The sequence below is a fragment of the Apus apus genome, chromosome 5, assembly GCF_020740795.1.
Source record: "Apus apus isolate bApuApu2 chromosome 5, bApuApu2.pri.cur, whole genome shotgun sequence".
In the NCBI taxonomy this organism is placed as follows: domain Eukaryota; kingdom Metazoa; phylum Chordata; class Aves; order Apodiformes; family Apodidae; genus Apus; species Apus apus.
In genome coordinates, this window is record NC_067286.1 from 9,493,864 (window position 1) to 9,510,079 (window position 16,216).

Below are 16,216 nucleotides of genomic sequence, written 5' to 3' on the forward strand. Positions count from 1 at the left end.
AGTCTTCCTTCTGATAACATTGCTTGATATTAGGTTTCTGAAACAAGGTCAAGGCTAAAATCTGGACTACTTGACTCATCCTGGGTTTAATACAAGTGTGAGTAATGTCAGTGAAGCTTCAGCTTGTCTTCATCTTCCACTGGGAAAGAACCTCTCCAGACTGTGAGCAGGGAGATATTTACAGCCTAAACTAAGCTTTTGCCAATATGCAACTCAGTGTAAGACTGTCCATTGCTGAAAGAATCAGTTCACCTTTCCAAGTGCCTTCAATTAGTTGTCTTTAGCACTATACCTTGTGGCAGAACTATTTGTGTGACTATACATTGAGTCACATCAGGGACCCACCTAAGCTAAAGCTTATAGTTTTTTTTTCAATCTGGTCCCACAAACACTTGTATAGGCACAAAAGAAAGTGCCATATAGGGTCAAAAAAATGTGGCCAAGGGTAGCAGATAGGAATTGTGTAGTAGTGTTTGATCATGCTTGTTTTAAATGTGCCTGATTCTATTCTGATCCTACTCCCAGACAAAACTCCCTTTGACTTCTGTAGGTGTCTGTTTGCTTGTCTGGCCTTAGGATGACAGAAAGATTAGATTTGGCTTGACTTTGAAAGATAGATGAGACTGGTATTAAAAAACCCAACAAACCAAACAAAAACAACTCAGGTGATGGCTGAAGCTTTCACCTTTCTCTTGGCTGTGCTGGAAGGTTGCTTAGGTTTTTTCTGCTGCTATCTCTTTCTTCCATTTTCTTGTAACTGGAGATAAAAATCCTGCCCTTCTACCTGTGATTCTGAATCAGCTCTCCTAACCTTGGCTCTGTTCCCAGCAAAACTCCAAAGTGAAATTCCCTGTCAAAGCCAAGCATCCTGTGGCTTATCTCTGTGACCTAAGTGAGGATATACCAGTTCAGAAGAGGATGGGAAGGGAGAAGCAACTAGTCCAATGCAAATAATGAGTTCCTTTTGTACACTGATGTTTTCCTAATGGTCTGAGTGAGATAGGGATTTGTGAAGATGCTTGAATTCAGTCTGTATGCGGAAACAAAAACTGAGCCCATTGCAACATGTAACTGTTTAAATGTCAAATATACCAAATTTCACCTCTACAATATAGGAACACATTCAAATACGTGCTCATAGGACATCACTGCAATTTCCCCCAAAGCCTTGAGCCTGCGGTGCCACCTGCAGTGTTCTCAGCCCTGTCCTCATGGGACAGGGGTCAGCAGCTCAGCAGGGTCATGATCTGCCAGATCACATCTGGGGTACTCACAAGGGCTGCATGGTGCCCTACAAACATGTCCCTCAGCAACCTGCAGCAGAAATGGTTTTCTCTGGGATTTAAGGCTTTTCCTGGCTCAGGATGAGTAGGCAAACTTTGCTTCATAACTTGGAATTTCTTGACTTCCTTCACCTCACACTTCATAAAATATCTGATGCCTGTATCAGTAGCATAATGATGTATGGCCTGTTGCAGCTTATTTCTATGAAGTGCTTGGTTTTTATTTGCTTGGTGTGGCTAATGAGAGAACTTACGTAAAGCAATTTCAGGTTTATGGCTTACATCAGTCACTGGAGAAGCTATCAACAGATACTTGCATCACCCACCCATTAGATCTGCACTGATTTATACAGTACAACGTGACTCCCCAATCCCCCAGTTTATTCTTCAGCTCTACTCCCATTTAAGTATTTTCAATTGCAGAATGGGGTGAAAATTCCTCACTCTGGACCTGTGCTACCACTTCTAAATGCCACTACAGTGGCAGTGACTGCAGTGACTGATCTGAGGAACTCACACTCTGTTACTTCTACCTCAGGGAGCTCCTTGTGCCATCAGAAAGTGAGGGGACAATGTTGTTTATGAGACAGACCGGAGAGGTCTGATTTGGTATATCTTTGTACTTGCTTCACCAGAGGGTAAATGACACCAGAAGGTAACATAACAAAACCCCAGACCTTGTTATGTGTATTTTTTAAATCACACTCAACTTGAAACACTCTTTTAGTCTTAAAAGTTTTATTAGCTCTAAAAATAGGTTCTTAAATATTTTCCAGGGTTAACTAAAATATGAAAAACAATTATATAATCAGTATTTAAAATAAACCAGTTTGTTACAACTGAGACCCATTCAGTGGCATAATATTTATCAAGAATGACAGCATAGAGGGAATTGTACAGCCTCAACAAATCCACAGACAGTATTGCTCAGATTCCTTTCAAACTGAGTGGTTGCAGAGTTTAGTCCTCTGTTGTCTAACAGAATTCCTACCAGCAAGAACACTGCAAAAGAGTGGTAGCCAGTCTTTGGGTGAGGCAGCTGCAAGGTTTTTATTGAAAATAAAGAACTGATCTATTGGTGTACCACTTTTTTTCCTCTCATATTGTTAAATGAAAACTTCCATAAATAGGCTTACATAAATAATAATCTCAGAAATTTTTCAAAAGCTCACACTGTCAGTTGGACCTGACAAAACATTCTCTGGTCTCACACTGCCTGAACTGTTTCTGCAACTATTCTGGAATACAAGAATCATTAATATATCTTATTGTAAGAGCAGATCGTGTATTTTTGGTATGAGTTAAGCTGCTGCAGAAGATTTGGCAGTTAAGTGAAATGCATGTTACAGCTGATGCTGTGGGGTTGTTTTTTTTTTTTATTGGAATGACTAAAAAGATTAAGCTGTAGTGCAGGTAGGGCTTGAGTCATGCTTTTATCGTTCTATCTCTTGGCCTGATATGAACTGTATTATTAAAAACGGTAGCTCAAGCTGTTTCTGTACTTTGTTTATCTACAACCAAGCTCAGCCAAATACCAGCTAGCCTAGTCAAAAAAATGTAGTTGAAGGCTGTTTACATACAGGCACTGCTAATTACTTTCAATGACTGTCAAATGAACGTTGATACTAATAGATTTCTTAGTTTGCCTTTAAACAAAGCACTCTTATCTATGCATAAGAAAAAGCCCAGAGCAGAGATAATACATGTTAATCTGTACTTTTGTTTGGTGGGTTTGTTTGTTGTTGTTATTGTTGCTTGTTGTTTTTTTTAAAAGAAGTGGTTTATCACCCCTTTTTGTTGTCAAAAGGAACTGCAGTACCTTCCAAAAGGCTGTGCCTTGGGAGATCCCGGGGTGAGTTTCAATAGTATAGACACCTCTTTTTCCTCCGTAGTGTTTAAATGATTAGCAGTTTTAATCTCAGTGACTTTTTGCCTGTAAAGGAGCCGTGTGTGTTTGTAAATGACAGCCAGCATAACCCACCATCTGCCTTTGCAACGCTTAGAAACTGTTAAGGAGATAACTGAGTTACCCTACGGAGCGCGTCCTGGCGTTTTAGCAGCAGAGAGGTTAGTCAGGGCAGTCTATGCGAGAGGGGAGATCGTGGGGAGCCCTAGGATTAAAGGTCCAACAAGGAAAGCTTCGGAGGGAAGCGGGCGGCAGGATTTAAGGAGCGAGCACTCCCAGACGCGAATGAAAGACAAACACGCTGTGGGTTTCTCTTCCTTAGATAAAAGCACCGGCGAGCCGGCATAAACGCTGCCCGTGAATGACTAGTTAGAACAAGTTTAAACTCCAGAGCCTAAAATTAAAATGTTTCCTCCGTGTGCCTGCCTGCTGCATCGCCAGCTTTCCCGCCTGCCCCGCACCTGCCCGCACCACCCTCGGCCCCGGCAGCCCCCCAGCTCCCGCTGAGCCCCGCACCGCCCGTGCCGCTGCTCGGGGGGCAGAGCCCGCACCGCCCCCTCCCTGCCCGGCTCTGCCGCGACCCCAGCCCCCCGCCCGCTCCCCAGGTGCTGCGGGGCTCGGCTGGGCGGGCGGGCGCTAGACGAGGGACTCGCAGACGGGCACGGAGTCCGAGTCCTGGCTGTGCATGGAGCTCAGCCCCGTGTCCGAGTCCTCGTCGTTCTCGGCGCGGTCCTTGCGCAGCGCCCGCGCCTGCTCCACCCAGCCGGCCGCGCTGCCCGCCGGCCGCCCCCCGCCCGCCGCTCCGCGGGGCTCCGCCGGAGCCTCCGCCACGTCCAGGGTGCCCAGCGTCTCCAGCAGCCGCTGCAGCTCCCGCTCCTTGTCCTCCCACGCCCGCTGCGTGTAGTCCAGGTCGGTTTTGACGGCCTCCAGGTCCGTGCTCAGCTTGAGGCCGATGTAGAGGCTGGTGCTCAGCTGGGTCTTCACCCGCTCATGCTCCAGCTGCAGCTCGCCCTCGCCGCCGCCGCCGCTCAGTTCCGTCGTGTCGCAGTCCGTGTCGGCCAGGCCGGGCCCCGCCGCCAGCTCCAGCTCCTCTCGCCGCCGCTTCATCCAGCGCTCGTTGAGCTCCTCCTGGATCTCGGCGGCCAGGTGCTCCAGCAGCTCCTCCTGCTGCGCCCGCTGCTCCTGCAGCTGCAGCACCTCCTCGCACTTCCTGGCGTAGTCCTCCTCGGGGCGGCCGGCAGCGGGCTGGGCAGCCCCGCCCGGCTCCCGGCCCGGCTCCGGCTCCCCGCCGCCGGCCCCCACCAAGTAGGTGTCCTGAACGTAGTTGACGCCGTGCCGCTTCATGCGGTCCAGGTGGATCTTGGCCTCGTACCTGTCGATCTCCCGGTCCAGCTCGCGGAGCCGCTGGATCTGCTGCCGGATGGTGTGGTCCTGCGACAGCACCAGGTGCACCAGCGTCTCCATCCTCTCCGCCGACGAGGCCTCCCGGGCCAGGGGCTGCTGCCGCTTCTTGTTGATCTTGGCCAGCTTGCGGAAGGCTTTCCTCACCACTCGCCGCTGCCGCTCCTGCGTGAGCGCCAGGCTGGCGCGGGCCGCCCCCAGGCCGTGGCCGGGGCGCTCCTTGCTGAGCACCACCCGCGCTTCGGCGCTGCGCGGCCCCGCGTTGGGCAGCGAGGCCTCGCTGCGCACCAGCACGAAGCGCACGTTCTCCTGCTCGTCCCCCCACGCCACCCAGAGCCGCAGGATCTTCGTCTTGTTGGGCAGGATCCGCTCGAAGCCGCGCCACTTCTCTACGATGCAGTAGGAGTGCGGCGGCCCCGACAGCATCCCGCCGCCCGGCTCGGGCAGCGCCGGCCGCTGCCGCCGGTGGTGGCTGTCCTCCAGCAGCACCCGCACCACGTCCGAGCAGGTGGTCCGCCGGGACAGCCCGGAGATCAGCTTCTCCTCCTGGCAGATCCACACAGAGATCTTCCGCTCCTCGGGCTCCATCAGGGGCGGCTGCGGGCGGGCGGGCGGCCGGGGCCGCCAGCTCAGGGCTGGCCGGACGGCCGCTCCATGGGGCGCGCTCCGGGGAGGCGCGGCGCCGCCCGCTTCAGCAGCGCGGTGGGGATGCCTGCCGGCCCGCGGCACCGCGCCCGGGCACTCTGCCGCCCGCTCCACCCCTTCCTGCCCGGGCCGGCGGGAGGGGCCGGCGCGGAGCCCGCTCCCGCACCCGCCGCCGCCCGCGCTCTGCCGGGTCCCGCCGCCGCCGCCGGGTTTTCCTCTCCCACCACGTGGGCGCCCCCCGCGGCTCCCGCCCCGGCGGCTCCCGCAGGCAGCGCCGCCCCGGCCCTGCGCGCAGAAATCCGCCGGCGCGGAAACTCCGAGGCGGGTCGCCGTCGTCTCCGCGTCTTCCTCTCTGCCCTGCCTCTGCCGCGGACGAGCGGCGTCTAGGGATCTTCCAAAGTGCCGAGGGACAAGAGCGAATCCTGGAGCTTCAAAGCGAAAGGCAGAAGTAGTGAGGAATTTCCAGTTTTAGTCAATCATCCGCCTGTAATTAGGAAATTCATGTTTGTAAAGCACTTCGCAGATGGAATATGCAAAGGACGGGAATGGCTAAGTGTTATTAAAATACTAGCTGAGCCAGATTTTAATGGGAGCTTGCTGTGTACTTTGATGGGAACAGGATCTGTCTCCGAGTGCAGGTTAAAATGAGGAGATGTAAAAGTTGCAATAGAAGGCAGGGTTGGGGCACTGATTTTCATGCTGCGACTGCATCGTGGGGCTTCACGGGGACTTCTCTGCGTGGCTAGAAAGTAGTATAATGGGTGGAGAGGGCAAGCTCCCTAGAACGTGAAGGCTGCTTCTGGGAGATTTTTAGAGCAAATAAAGTTGGTCTGCTGTGTTGAGAGGATACTTGTGTGAATAAGGTTTGTGTTCCAGTCACTGGTACAGCACAGTTATGGTACTGTAGCCTAACTGCTGTAATTCTGTTTGAAAGAGTGAAGTTGGGGCACACAAAATACTGGGTTTACAATTCTTCAGCCTAACGTTCTCCTTTCCTCTAAAGTACAGAGGCTCAGTGTGGGTAGCTGCTGTGCTAGCTTTTCCTGTGTTCAACTGAAAGAAACAGTCCTGGAGAAGTCAGCCTGCCTTCTGCCCTGCTGAGGAAGGCAGCTAATGACAATGGTGGTTTCATTCGTGCAGCCTCCTGCACGGTGAGGAAGTGGGCTGAGGGACCACCAAATGCCAGCATTCCTGGAGCTGGAGGTCACACAGATCACATGCCTGTTGCTAATGTCCCTTTCCTGTATTATTGCAGGTTAAACGATTCCAAACCAAGGTGGCCACTGCACGTTGCAATAAGGGCTCACAAGATAGGGGTACAGGCTGAATTTGCTCCTGACCCCAGACACCTTACACTGAAGTTGCATATTCCTGTCCAACGGTAAAGGCTGTTGCTGCTAATTTCAGGGGCAAGTAATTTTCCTCTCCTGAAGTGTTGGAAGCTCTAGATCGCTACTCTTTCTTTGTATAGAGGTGTTTGCTGAGGGAAGGTTATTCCTGAGGTGCACAGCCTTTTTATTCAATGTGTCAGTTGTGCCTAAAAGCATCAGGCACCCTAGGGCAGAGGAAGGTGGACCCAGCAATGGCAGTCCTGTAAGAGAACAAAGATGGCCTTGACAAAGAAGGTCATAAAGACTCTGGGACAAAGTGGCAGCTCACACTGTCTCAGAATGGTAGTGTGTTGAACAGGAATGGGCTGTACAATTCAGCTTTGCCTCTGAAAGGCCCAGGATAAACAAAAAACCCCACAAAAATAAAAAACACTCCAGGAGAGTAGAAAAAGAAAAACCTTGTTCTCATCAGGCTGGCAGGAGCTTGGAAAGAGACCCCATTCCTTGTTGTCTTCTGCAGAATCAGGTGCACCCAAAGTGTTAATCAAGTGGTGAGAAATTGTCTGACTCCCTTGCTGGTGGTTCCTTGCCTCTGCCATTTAGTTTTTATCTCATTTTACATGTATTTCCTATGGGAATGTCTGTAGCTACTTTATTCTGGCAAAGAACAGTACAGGAAGAGCAGGGTGTGATGTGAAGAGACACCTTAACGCTCCCGACAGGTCAAGCTGCTCTAACTTGTCTGACTGCCTGTATCTATCCAGTATCCCAGCCTGGCTTTCTGCAATGAGATTGGCAGGCAATTGTTCCGTAGTTCTTGACCACGTCTTTGTGTATGGCGAAGTGGCTCTGCCTCCCCAGTGGAGCCCTCAAGGCAGCCTTGCCAGAGAGAGAAGGAAGATGGTGGCAGTTTGGTTGGAGGCAGTAAGATTTAGATTAAGGAGACAAACACTTGACTTTGGTAGGGTAAGTCTATCAGATGAGTATGCATATAATCTGTGGCAAAAAGCTGACGTTAGACACGTACGTTGTTACATCTCAGATTTAGCCCTCAGGAATTTTGTTTCAGGCTGTCTGCAGACTCAGGAAAGTGCCACCAAAGCTTCAGAAGTTTGAGAGCTTAAGCACATAAGCACCTATCTGAAGCAAAGTTTGGGCCCTGCCATGCTGAATCCCAAAAGGCAACTGAACACAGGCAACCCTTTGCCTTTCTTCCAAGGATGTCAAAGCATCCTACAGAGGAAGATAGTATTACGATCCCATTTTTCCAGATAAGAATGTTATGGCATGAAGGAGTCAAGTGCCTTGCCTAAGGTTATGAAGCAAGGCAGTAGCAGTGTCACAAAGCAAATCAGGTTCCTTCACTCTAGTGCTATTAGTCACTGAAGTTGACTGTCTAGAGCTTTGCCTCCTTCCTCTCTTTCTCTCCTTTTAAATATTCAATGAAAAAGGGAGATGAGGAAATATGCATTAGTTCAACAACTCCAGATTATAATAAAATTAAAGTGCAAACTCAGCGGAGAATATATTCTGCATCTCTGGTGAGGCAATAGGAGGCAGTGGCATATGGGCTACTTCAGACCTCTCCTGCCTGGTGAAGTCAAACCTCCTCCTTCAGGTGACTGTGGCTGCAAAACTACAAGCCTCAAGAGTGACAGTTCATTAAAATACCAAATTGAAGGGAAAGACAGCTGTTCCTCTCTCCATGCCTTTTCCCATACAGCAGTGATATATCAGGTCTTCTATAATTTCTGAAACAACTACATTGCACAGTTTAAAGCTCTGTAATCCAGAGGCTGTTTCTGCACTGCTGTATCCACACAGCTGTCAGCAGACTCTGCTTCTGAACTTCCTTGAGAAAACGCTGTCCAGAACATCACTGCCATGGCATGTGTTTCTTTGAGTTCTTTCATTAATTGCAAAAATTCAAAGTTGCTGTTAGTCTTAACAGGTGCATAACCTCCCAGAGGAGATCTATGAGCTTAAATTTTAGGCTGTATTGAAAAGTTCAAGCCCAGGTAGAGAATAGTTGATTTTTACCTGCTACAGGAGAATTACAAGGCTGAGTGATGGGAAATCAGCTGTATTCTGGCATTTCACATGAAGTTCTTTCTCTTCCTTTTTGTTGAGTTGTGCAAGTAAATAAGTATTTTGTGATAAGAACAACATTTTCCATTATAGAGTTGGATATGAGATATCTGTTTGTTGTGGGTTTTTTTGTTTGGTTTGGTTTTTTGTTGTTTTTTTTCAGCTGACCTACCAGAATGAGATTGCAGCCCTGAGATGCAAGGGTTTATCTTGAATACTTTGACTCTAAAACAAATACATTAAAATGTGTTTCCTGCCTTCATAAGTCATGTAGCAGGAAAGTGGAGGAAGCCTTAGAAAACTGTATTTGAGACACGTAATTTATTTCAAAAGCATTTAAATGGAAAAAATGTAGGGATTCTGATTCAGGGTATTTTTCTTTTTTTTTTTTTTTCCACAGTGAAGTTACTTTTACTTTTAAGATCACTCTCAGGACAATTTACTTATTTTTCCTGAGGTTACAGTTCAAAAGAATATACTCTTAAGTGAGATGAGTAAAGGCAGGCTGCAACTGGTAATCTATTGAGCCATCACTGTCTGGAGAATTTATTCTTTGTTGTGATGCTGAACACCAACACTGCTCTCCTGGCTCCTCTTCCTATGTTCCTGTTAATCTTATTTTGTGAGGTTTAGCTGCTATTCCCTTATACTTCTTACTTTCTAACATTTTGCCTCAACAAACATTGATGAAGTCCTAGGACAGGAGTGTTAATATTGCAGATTTCTGCAATGCCTGTTTACTTTTACAGATACGTGACTAGTGGAAGGGGCTACTTGAGCTTACAGGTCACTGTCTTATGGATGCTTTTTTTTCTTTTGTACCTAGTTTTTCCTGAAAGTAGAGATTTGAGTAACCAAATCATGTTGTGAATAAACAAATAATCCCTAGTTATCATGCACAGGATGAAGCACTTGAAAAACTACCTCTCCATTAACAGGAATATTCAGACTTTAGTCAAATCACTTTGTAGACTTAAGACATTCATTTGAAAGGAAGTTGTTGAGTTTGTGTCTGAACAGCTTTAGACGTGACAGAAAGCTTCTTACTTGCAGGTTTTCTGTTGAAGCCACTGAAAGAACTGGCACTTTTGATAAAGATGACTCGTAAGAAGAGTAATGAACTTTTGATCTCCTTCTGTAAGCTATAAACTCTGTGAACTCTTGATCTTCTTCCTTCAATTTCTTGCATCTGATGTGTACTGTCTTGGTTCTGAATGCCCTCTGTGCAACCAGTACAGTTGACATAAACAGTCTGGAGTAATTCTTTGCTTGGCAGCATTTGTGATAACTCACGTATGCTGTGTGATCCATTTGGGAAGACTGTGGTGTGGTCTGAATAATAGAGCCGCTGATGCTGGTTTATACTGCTTTGACTACTTTATCCAACTTCTTTTTTTCATGTGCACACACCCAAACTACAAACGGATATGTCAGGAGGAAACTTTCTTCCAGTGAAATCAGTGGGGACTGCATGGGTAAATCCCTCTGCAGTGCTTTGAAAATGCAGTCTATAGACTACCATTAAAGAAAATTATGATGACGTGTATTTATATACAGACTGGAAGTCTTGATGTGCTAGATGTAATATAAATGCATGGGAAGAGACTGTCCCTGCCTTGAAGGCTTAACCAGTGACAGCAGGTTAGGGGCACAGCACAGAATACTAATTTCCAGTTTCTCAGCTTTCAACTGAGTCTTTAACAAGTTGTTTTTCTTTCTTATGTGCCTACAACTCTTAGGATGGAAGAGAATCCCCCTTCCTTCACACCTTTTCAGATTTTACACGTTTCAGATTTTATCTCCTTTCCCTTTTCCTCTCCCTCTCCTCCTCTCATTGAATGCTATTTAACATAAATTAAGAAGAACAAAATAATTGAACAGAACTTAAAACTTTTTACTTATAATGTGCATAATAGATATAAAAAGCTTTGATTCTAAGTATGCTTTGGGGGCAAATATGAGAAAGATCATATTCAGATGATGGCTATAAATTTCCTTCTCCAAAATTGTTAAATGTATTTGAAAATGGTTTAGTACTACTCTTACAACTTAGTCTTTGCTTGAATACTCAGTCTTCATTGATCAAAAAAGGAGCCAAGAATTAGGTATAGTGGCATTCCTTTCTTCAGCAGACATCCTCAGTGCAAATATTACTATTTCAATTATGTAGCACTTGTAGCTTCTTTGCTTTTACATTAACAGTTTTCTTTTTCCTTGAGAAAATGCCCAAGATTCTGATGGTGATTGTTTCTTCAGTTTTGACCATTAAGCTCAAAACAGATTCACTAGGTCATTCCTTATCTTACTGAGATTTATCAGGAAGGCTTTTAACTACTTTAGGGCTAAAACATTCTTGCTGGTTTGTTGTGTTGTTGTTTTTTTCCCTACTAACTTGTGAATATCCATTGTAATATGCCTTCTTTCTGAGTAAGCTAGAGCTGTGGCCTCAGTGACATGGATGATACAGAGTCTCTCCTATAGGCATGTAGGTGATCTCTTTACAGGACAGTTTTATATGTATGATGAGGACTTGAGCTTTCAGGCCTTGATGGGGTGTTGGCTAGTGAAAAGTTCCTCTGTCTTTTCTGTACAGGCCAGGTAGAGGAGCTGCACTCTGTCTGCTGAGATCAATGACAAAACTTGAGACAGGTTTTGCTGAGAACTCACCCTGGAGTGCTGATAGCTGGAAACATTAGTCAGGCATGAAGCAAACATCTGTTTTCCTGCTGGGTGTGAGTAATATGGTTCCTCAACAGAACTGCTGTGAAGAAGGAGGCCCCAGATCAACCCTGGCATTGCATTTTGGCAGGCATGTCAGACTCGCATGTGCTCACAGGTATAGTGTGTGCACTGCGTTTCTGTAAGGCAATTCTTGCAGGTAAAAAGAGACAGTTTGAATTTAATTATAGATTATTTGAGCTGCAGAACAGTTAGTGATCTACACCCCTGTCTGTGACTATGAAGGGTGTACTCTTGTCCTCCCACCCTACAAACACATTTACTCGGAAATCTGTAAGAATCTGAAGTTTTGTGTGCAAACATAGGCGTGCTCGATACATTGTGTATGGATCTCTTACGTGTTTAGATGTAGTGACATCCTTTTCTCCAGTGAAATACGTTGCAAGGAGCTTTCTAAAACCACCGTGAAGTGAGAGATTATAAAATTAGGATGTATTATTGCAATAAGATGTTTTGGCAGATTAGAATGAGGACAAAGGAATTCTCAGTGTTTGAATGAACAGAACTTTTGGTATTTCCAGTATTACCATGAAATTGTTTGCTTTTTAAGTCTACCCTATAAATGTACTTAAACAGTCAGTCCATTTTACCTTTTCTGTTTGTAGGATCAAGTTGATTTTAGCTTTTATAGCACAGACATATTCAGGCAAAGGTTTAAATATGTAGCTATGAATCCATATGTAAGAAGTGTAATTTACTTTTAAAGTATAATGAAATCCTTACTCAATTAAAACTGTGAAATTATTACATTCCTCAGCCTCATTCTGTCCAGTTTTGAATATTCTAACTCTTTGCAAAAAAGGAAAGCCTTACTTCTGAACTTTTGTAATATTACCTTCAAGACATTTGTATCTTTGACCCTTTTCTAAACATTTTTCTTTTGTATCCTTAGTAGATCATCATAATAGTAGCCTATGTCAAACCAAGCCTTTGTGATTACTTTAAGTGAGTAAATAAAATTTATAGATGAGTAAATAAGGATGCTTCACAAATTATTTCAACAAAGATAATGCAAAAGGATTTAAAGAGAATGTGAAGCTGGATATAGACTCTGTATATTCATATGGCCTGATCCCATTCTGCCATTAGCAGTCCAGAAGCCAAAAGTCTCTTTAGAAAGCAAAACGATTTCAATGATGCTGCCCTTTCCCTTGAGCAGGTATGTCCTGAATGGGTTCCATCAACAGAAGATAAGATGAGATGCAACTTAAGCTGCTGGAAAAAATCTGATTGGTAGCACACAGTGTGAGACAGGATCCTAGCTTAAAGTAATGTGGAAAAAGCTCTGGAGTTGGGTGCATGCAGCAGGGAAATAGGGTGTGTTATTCTTTGAAGCATGACTTTCCTCAGAATCCCAGAAAGATGGTGTGATCTAAGGAAATGCTCAGTTTCCCTCAGGATGGCCCAACATAGGCCTCAAACATAACATTGTAGGAGACACCTGAATTGTTTAGCACTTGTTTCTTTGCTATAAAAAGAATGTTTTTCCTTTTCCTCAGCTTAATAAGATAGCATGATCCCTAGCTAAGCCATAAGCATTAAATTGTAATGAAAGAAAGTGCAGAGCAAGTGCAGTGCATGGAAAATAAGGAAAGAAAAAATGAGGGGATGTCAAGAAAATCAGTTGGATTTAGCAGTCTCTAGAGTTTTGTTTTAAAGGAAGTGACAGCAACACCGATGAAAACAAGAATTTGCACAGCACTGTAAAATACAGGGAATGATCCTGGCTGAAATGGGGGCTGTGTCTAGAGCCTGCACAACGTGTGGTGCCAACCAAGTGTTTAGAAGGTCTGAATCCTTGCAAAACCATGCAGGTATTAGATGCAACAAGTGAAAAGCCTGATTATTAACCTGCCTGCCCTTCTGTATAATGCTGTGCTTTTTGTGCAAGAGGTTTTTCAGGTTAGCTTACAAATTGACAACTGCATTAAAAGTGAGATTGTATCTGTCTCATTAGTTGTCACTCAGGGAAGAAAGCCCCATCCATCATCAGCTCCTTGTGCTGCACTGGGCCACCGCATTGTAATTCTCTTGTTATTGTAAAGAGCCCCCAGTCTTATCCTTTACTTTATAAAGCATTCTCAGGGAGTCTCATGGGCCTTCTGAGGTGGGTGTAGATCCTGCTGGCAGCTCATTACTCTGGATGCCTTGCATGCATTTCTACTGTGTGCTTGCAAAGTCAGTTGTCTAAAGTTGACTATTCAGTGGGAAAAATAACACCAGCAGGCCACAGTTACAGCCACAACAGTGTTTCCTGTTGACTGGCTATTAATGACTGAAGAGTCATACTTTTAAAATTATTTAATATTTACCAATGGAAAAGGCTGCTGTTGTAATGGAGCATATATATATATTACATCTAGTGAAGGTTTGAGACTTATGTATTACTAATTAGTGTATATAATACATTTGGTTATTTCTTATATGCAGAAAACAAATGAGTCTGTAACTTCTACTAGAAATATTCATAGTAAATCAGATTTTTAGTAAAGTCAATTAACTTCTTAAAGCTATGATGACTTACTTCAGCTTAAGACATGGTCCAGACACCTTTTTGAAGTTATATTACATACAATTTATTCTTGTTGTAATACATGGCAAGCTTTGAATCCTATGTACTTTGTTTTAGCAAGGAAACTTGATTCCATTTGTCATAATAAAATGCACTTTTAACTCTAAAACTTTGTCAGGTACTTGGTTTTAAGTAGAAGCCAGTGTATAAACTGATACTATTTGAACTGGTAAAAAAACCTTAACTACAGATTTTAAATCCCATGCTGTTCTGACAAGTCCTTTATTCTTTTTGGTCTTTTATTCCTCCATTTCATTTCTAACATGCTTGTACCAGCATCACTTACTGGTTTTGGCAGTGTTTCTTAACACAGGTATTAGGAAGGAAAGGCAACCTTTGAACATGAAAAGGTCTTCATTCTAGAGTTTTAGGACTCTTTACAGCTTTAGGTCTGTTTTCCCTAAGGAACTTGTCACTATTCAATGTTCTGCTCATAGACACAGCCTCAGACTTGTCAAGTTGCTTTCTGTTCATAGCTCTATGCTTTGGGTATTGAGTCTTCTAACTTCTTGACTGCTGCTATGTAGGTTCTAGCTGAACCACTCCTACTCTGGACTATGAAAGGTGCTATATAAAAATAACAAAGCAAACCAATCAATTAAAAGGAACAAAAACTGAACCCACCATTGTGGTTTGGTTTGTTGTTTTTTTTTTTAATAAAAGGACAAAAAGAGGACAAAAAGGGAAGCCTCACATATTTGGCAGAAACCCTAATAAGAGTAGCATAGAAGCAGTGAGTGTCAGACTTTATTGAAAGTCCTAGGAGAATTACCTTCCAAGTGAGTGAAGGCTTGATCCAGAAAGATCTTGGGTTGCTGCCACGGGCTTCAAGGGAAGCTGGAGATGCTCAGAGCTATATGGCACAATCTGCCAATCTTCATAGCCTAGGAGAAGTTCAGGTCTCATCTTTCCCTTATTAGAATACATGCTTACTCATAGTGCAGCCCAAGTTAGTGATATGAAGCCTTTTGGCTAAAAGCTGAAAGGAAGCTGAAATCCTATATTGGGCTGTTTGACAGTGAGGTTCTTAAAATACACCAGACTAAATCCTGAGAAGTGGAGCCTGCCTGCAGCTCAGTGCCCTGGTATAACACCATCATCAGTGTGATAAAAATGCCTAGAAATCTGAAAAGCTCTCACCACCTTTAATGAGAGTGGATTCATATGAAAACTTTAAATCCAAGGCTTGAAATGAAACCTGAGTGCAGAATTTGTGGAGTAATTTCCCCAAAGTTTCTTTTATATATTGTTGGGGTTTTTTTTAATTCATAGGGCTAACTGTGGTTTCCAAATGGTGACTTTGAGGCCCTTAGGTAAACAGATCTCTGGAAAGGTCACAGCCAGGCCTGGGCTGGTAACTGTATAGGCACATAGTTAGAGATGTGTACCCTTTAAGAGTAGGACTAGTTAAAAGTATGCTGGGGAAAGAGCACAGCTACACTTCTCTGTACAAGAGGGAGAACAAGGATGCAGAAATAGACCAGGCAAGTTTGAAAATGTACTGGCTCTGGACTTCTACGTCAGAAAGCTGACTTTGAAAGTCAGCTTTTTGGTGGTGGACTTGCCTGAGTTGAAGGGTGTTGAGCTGGCAGCTCCAGCCCAGGGCACAGGGGGTCAGCTTTGTGCCCTAAAGCCAGAGATGCCATTTTCTTCCTTATTGCTGCCCTCACTGCACCACTACCATCAGTGACAAGCTGCTGTGGGCCAACTAATGCTGAGACAGTGACTCCCACAAGTATTCCTTGGGGTACTATTGCCCTGTAGTGGCCTATTTCCAAGATGCTCTAGCATCTTCCATAGCTGATGCAATGCAGTTGTCCAGCTCGCAGCCAGGTGTGGCTGGCTGTGTTTGAAACCTGAGTGGAGGGTGGTGTGAGCAGGATGCAGAATATGGTTGTGTAATGGAACTGACTCGAATTCTTTCTAGCATTACTTGGCTCTTGCCTCTTTTTTCCTTTTCAATCAGTACAGTAGAAAATTCTTTTGAAGGGAGATAATTTTACAAAGTGCTGAGTTCAGTGTTCCAGAGCCTCTGGCATTCAGCAGGAGAATTGCATGCTTTTAATCTATCTCCTGTGTTCCTATATTAAAGGAAATGTTTTCAAAGTTATTTGAGCAAATTACTTGTGTGAGACCTGTTAACAAATAATAGGATGTATGCGTGTAACAGTTATTTCACTTTCAAAGTTTGCCCTTAAGAGCTGAAAAGATTTTTCATTGCTAGAAATGCTTTTTTTTACTTAAGAAAAAA

At 44.7% G+C, this 16,216-nt stretch overlaps 1 protein-coding gene across 1 annotated transcript; it reads right to left on the minus strand.

Annotated features, from left to right (window-relative positions):
- Window positions 1-3,825: 3,825 nt before the first annotated feature.
- On the minus strand, window positions 3,826-5,178 carry RASSF10 (Ras association domain family member 10). Its single transcript, XM_051621628.1, has one exon. It carries the CDS (start codon window positions 5,176-5,178, stop codon window positions 3,826-3,828), a length of 1,353 nt encoding a protein of 450 aa, XP_051477588.1.
- Window positions 5,179-16,216: the final 11,038 nt, after the last annotated feature.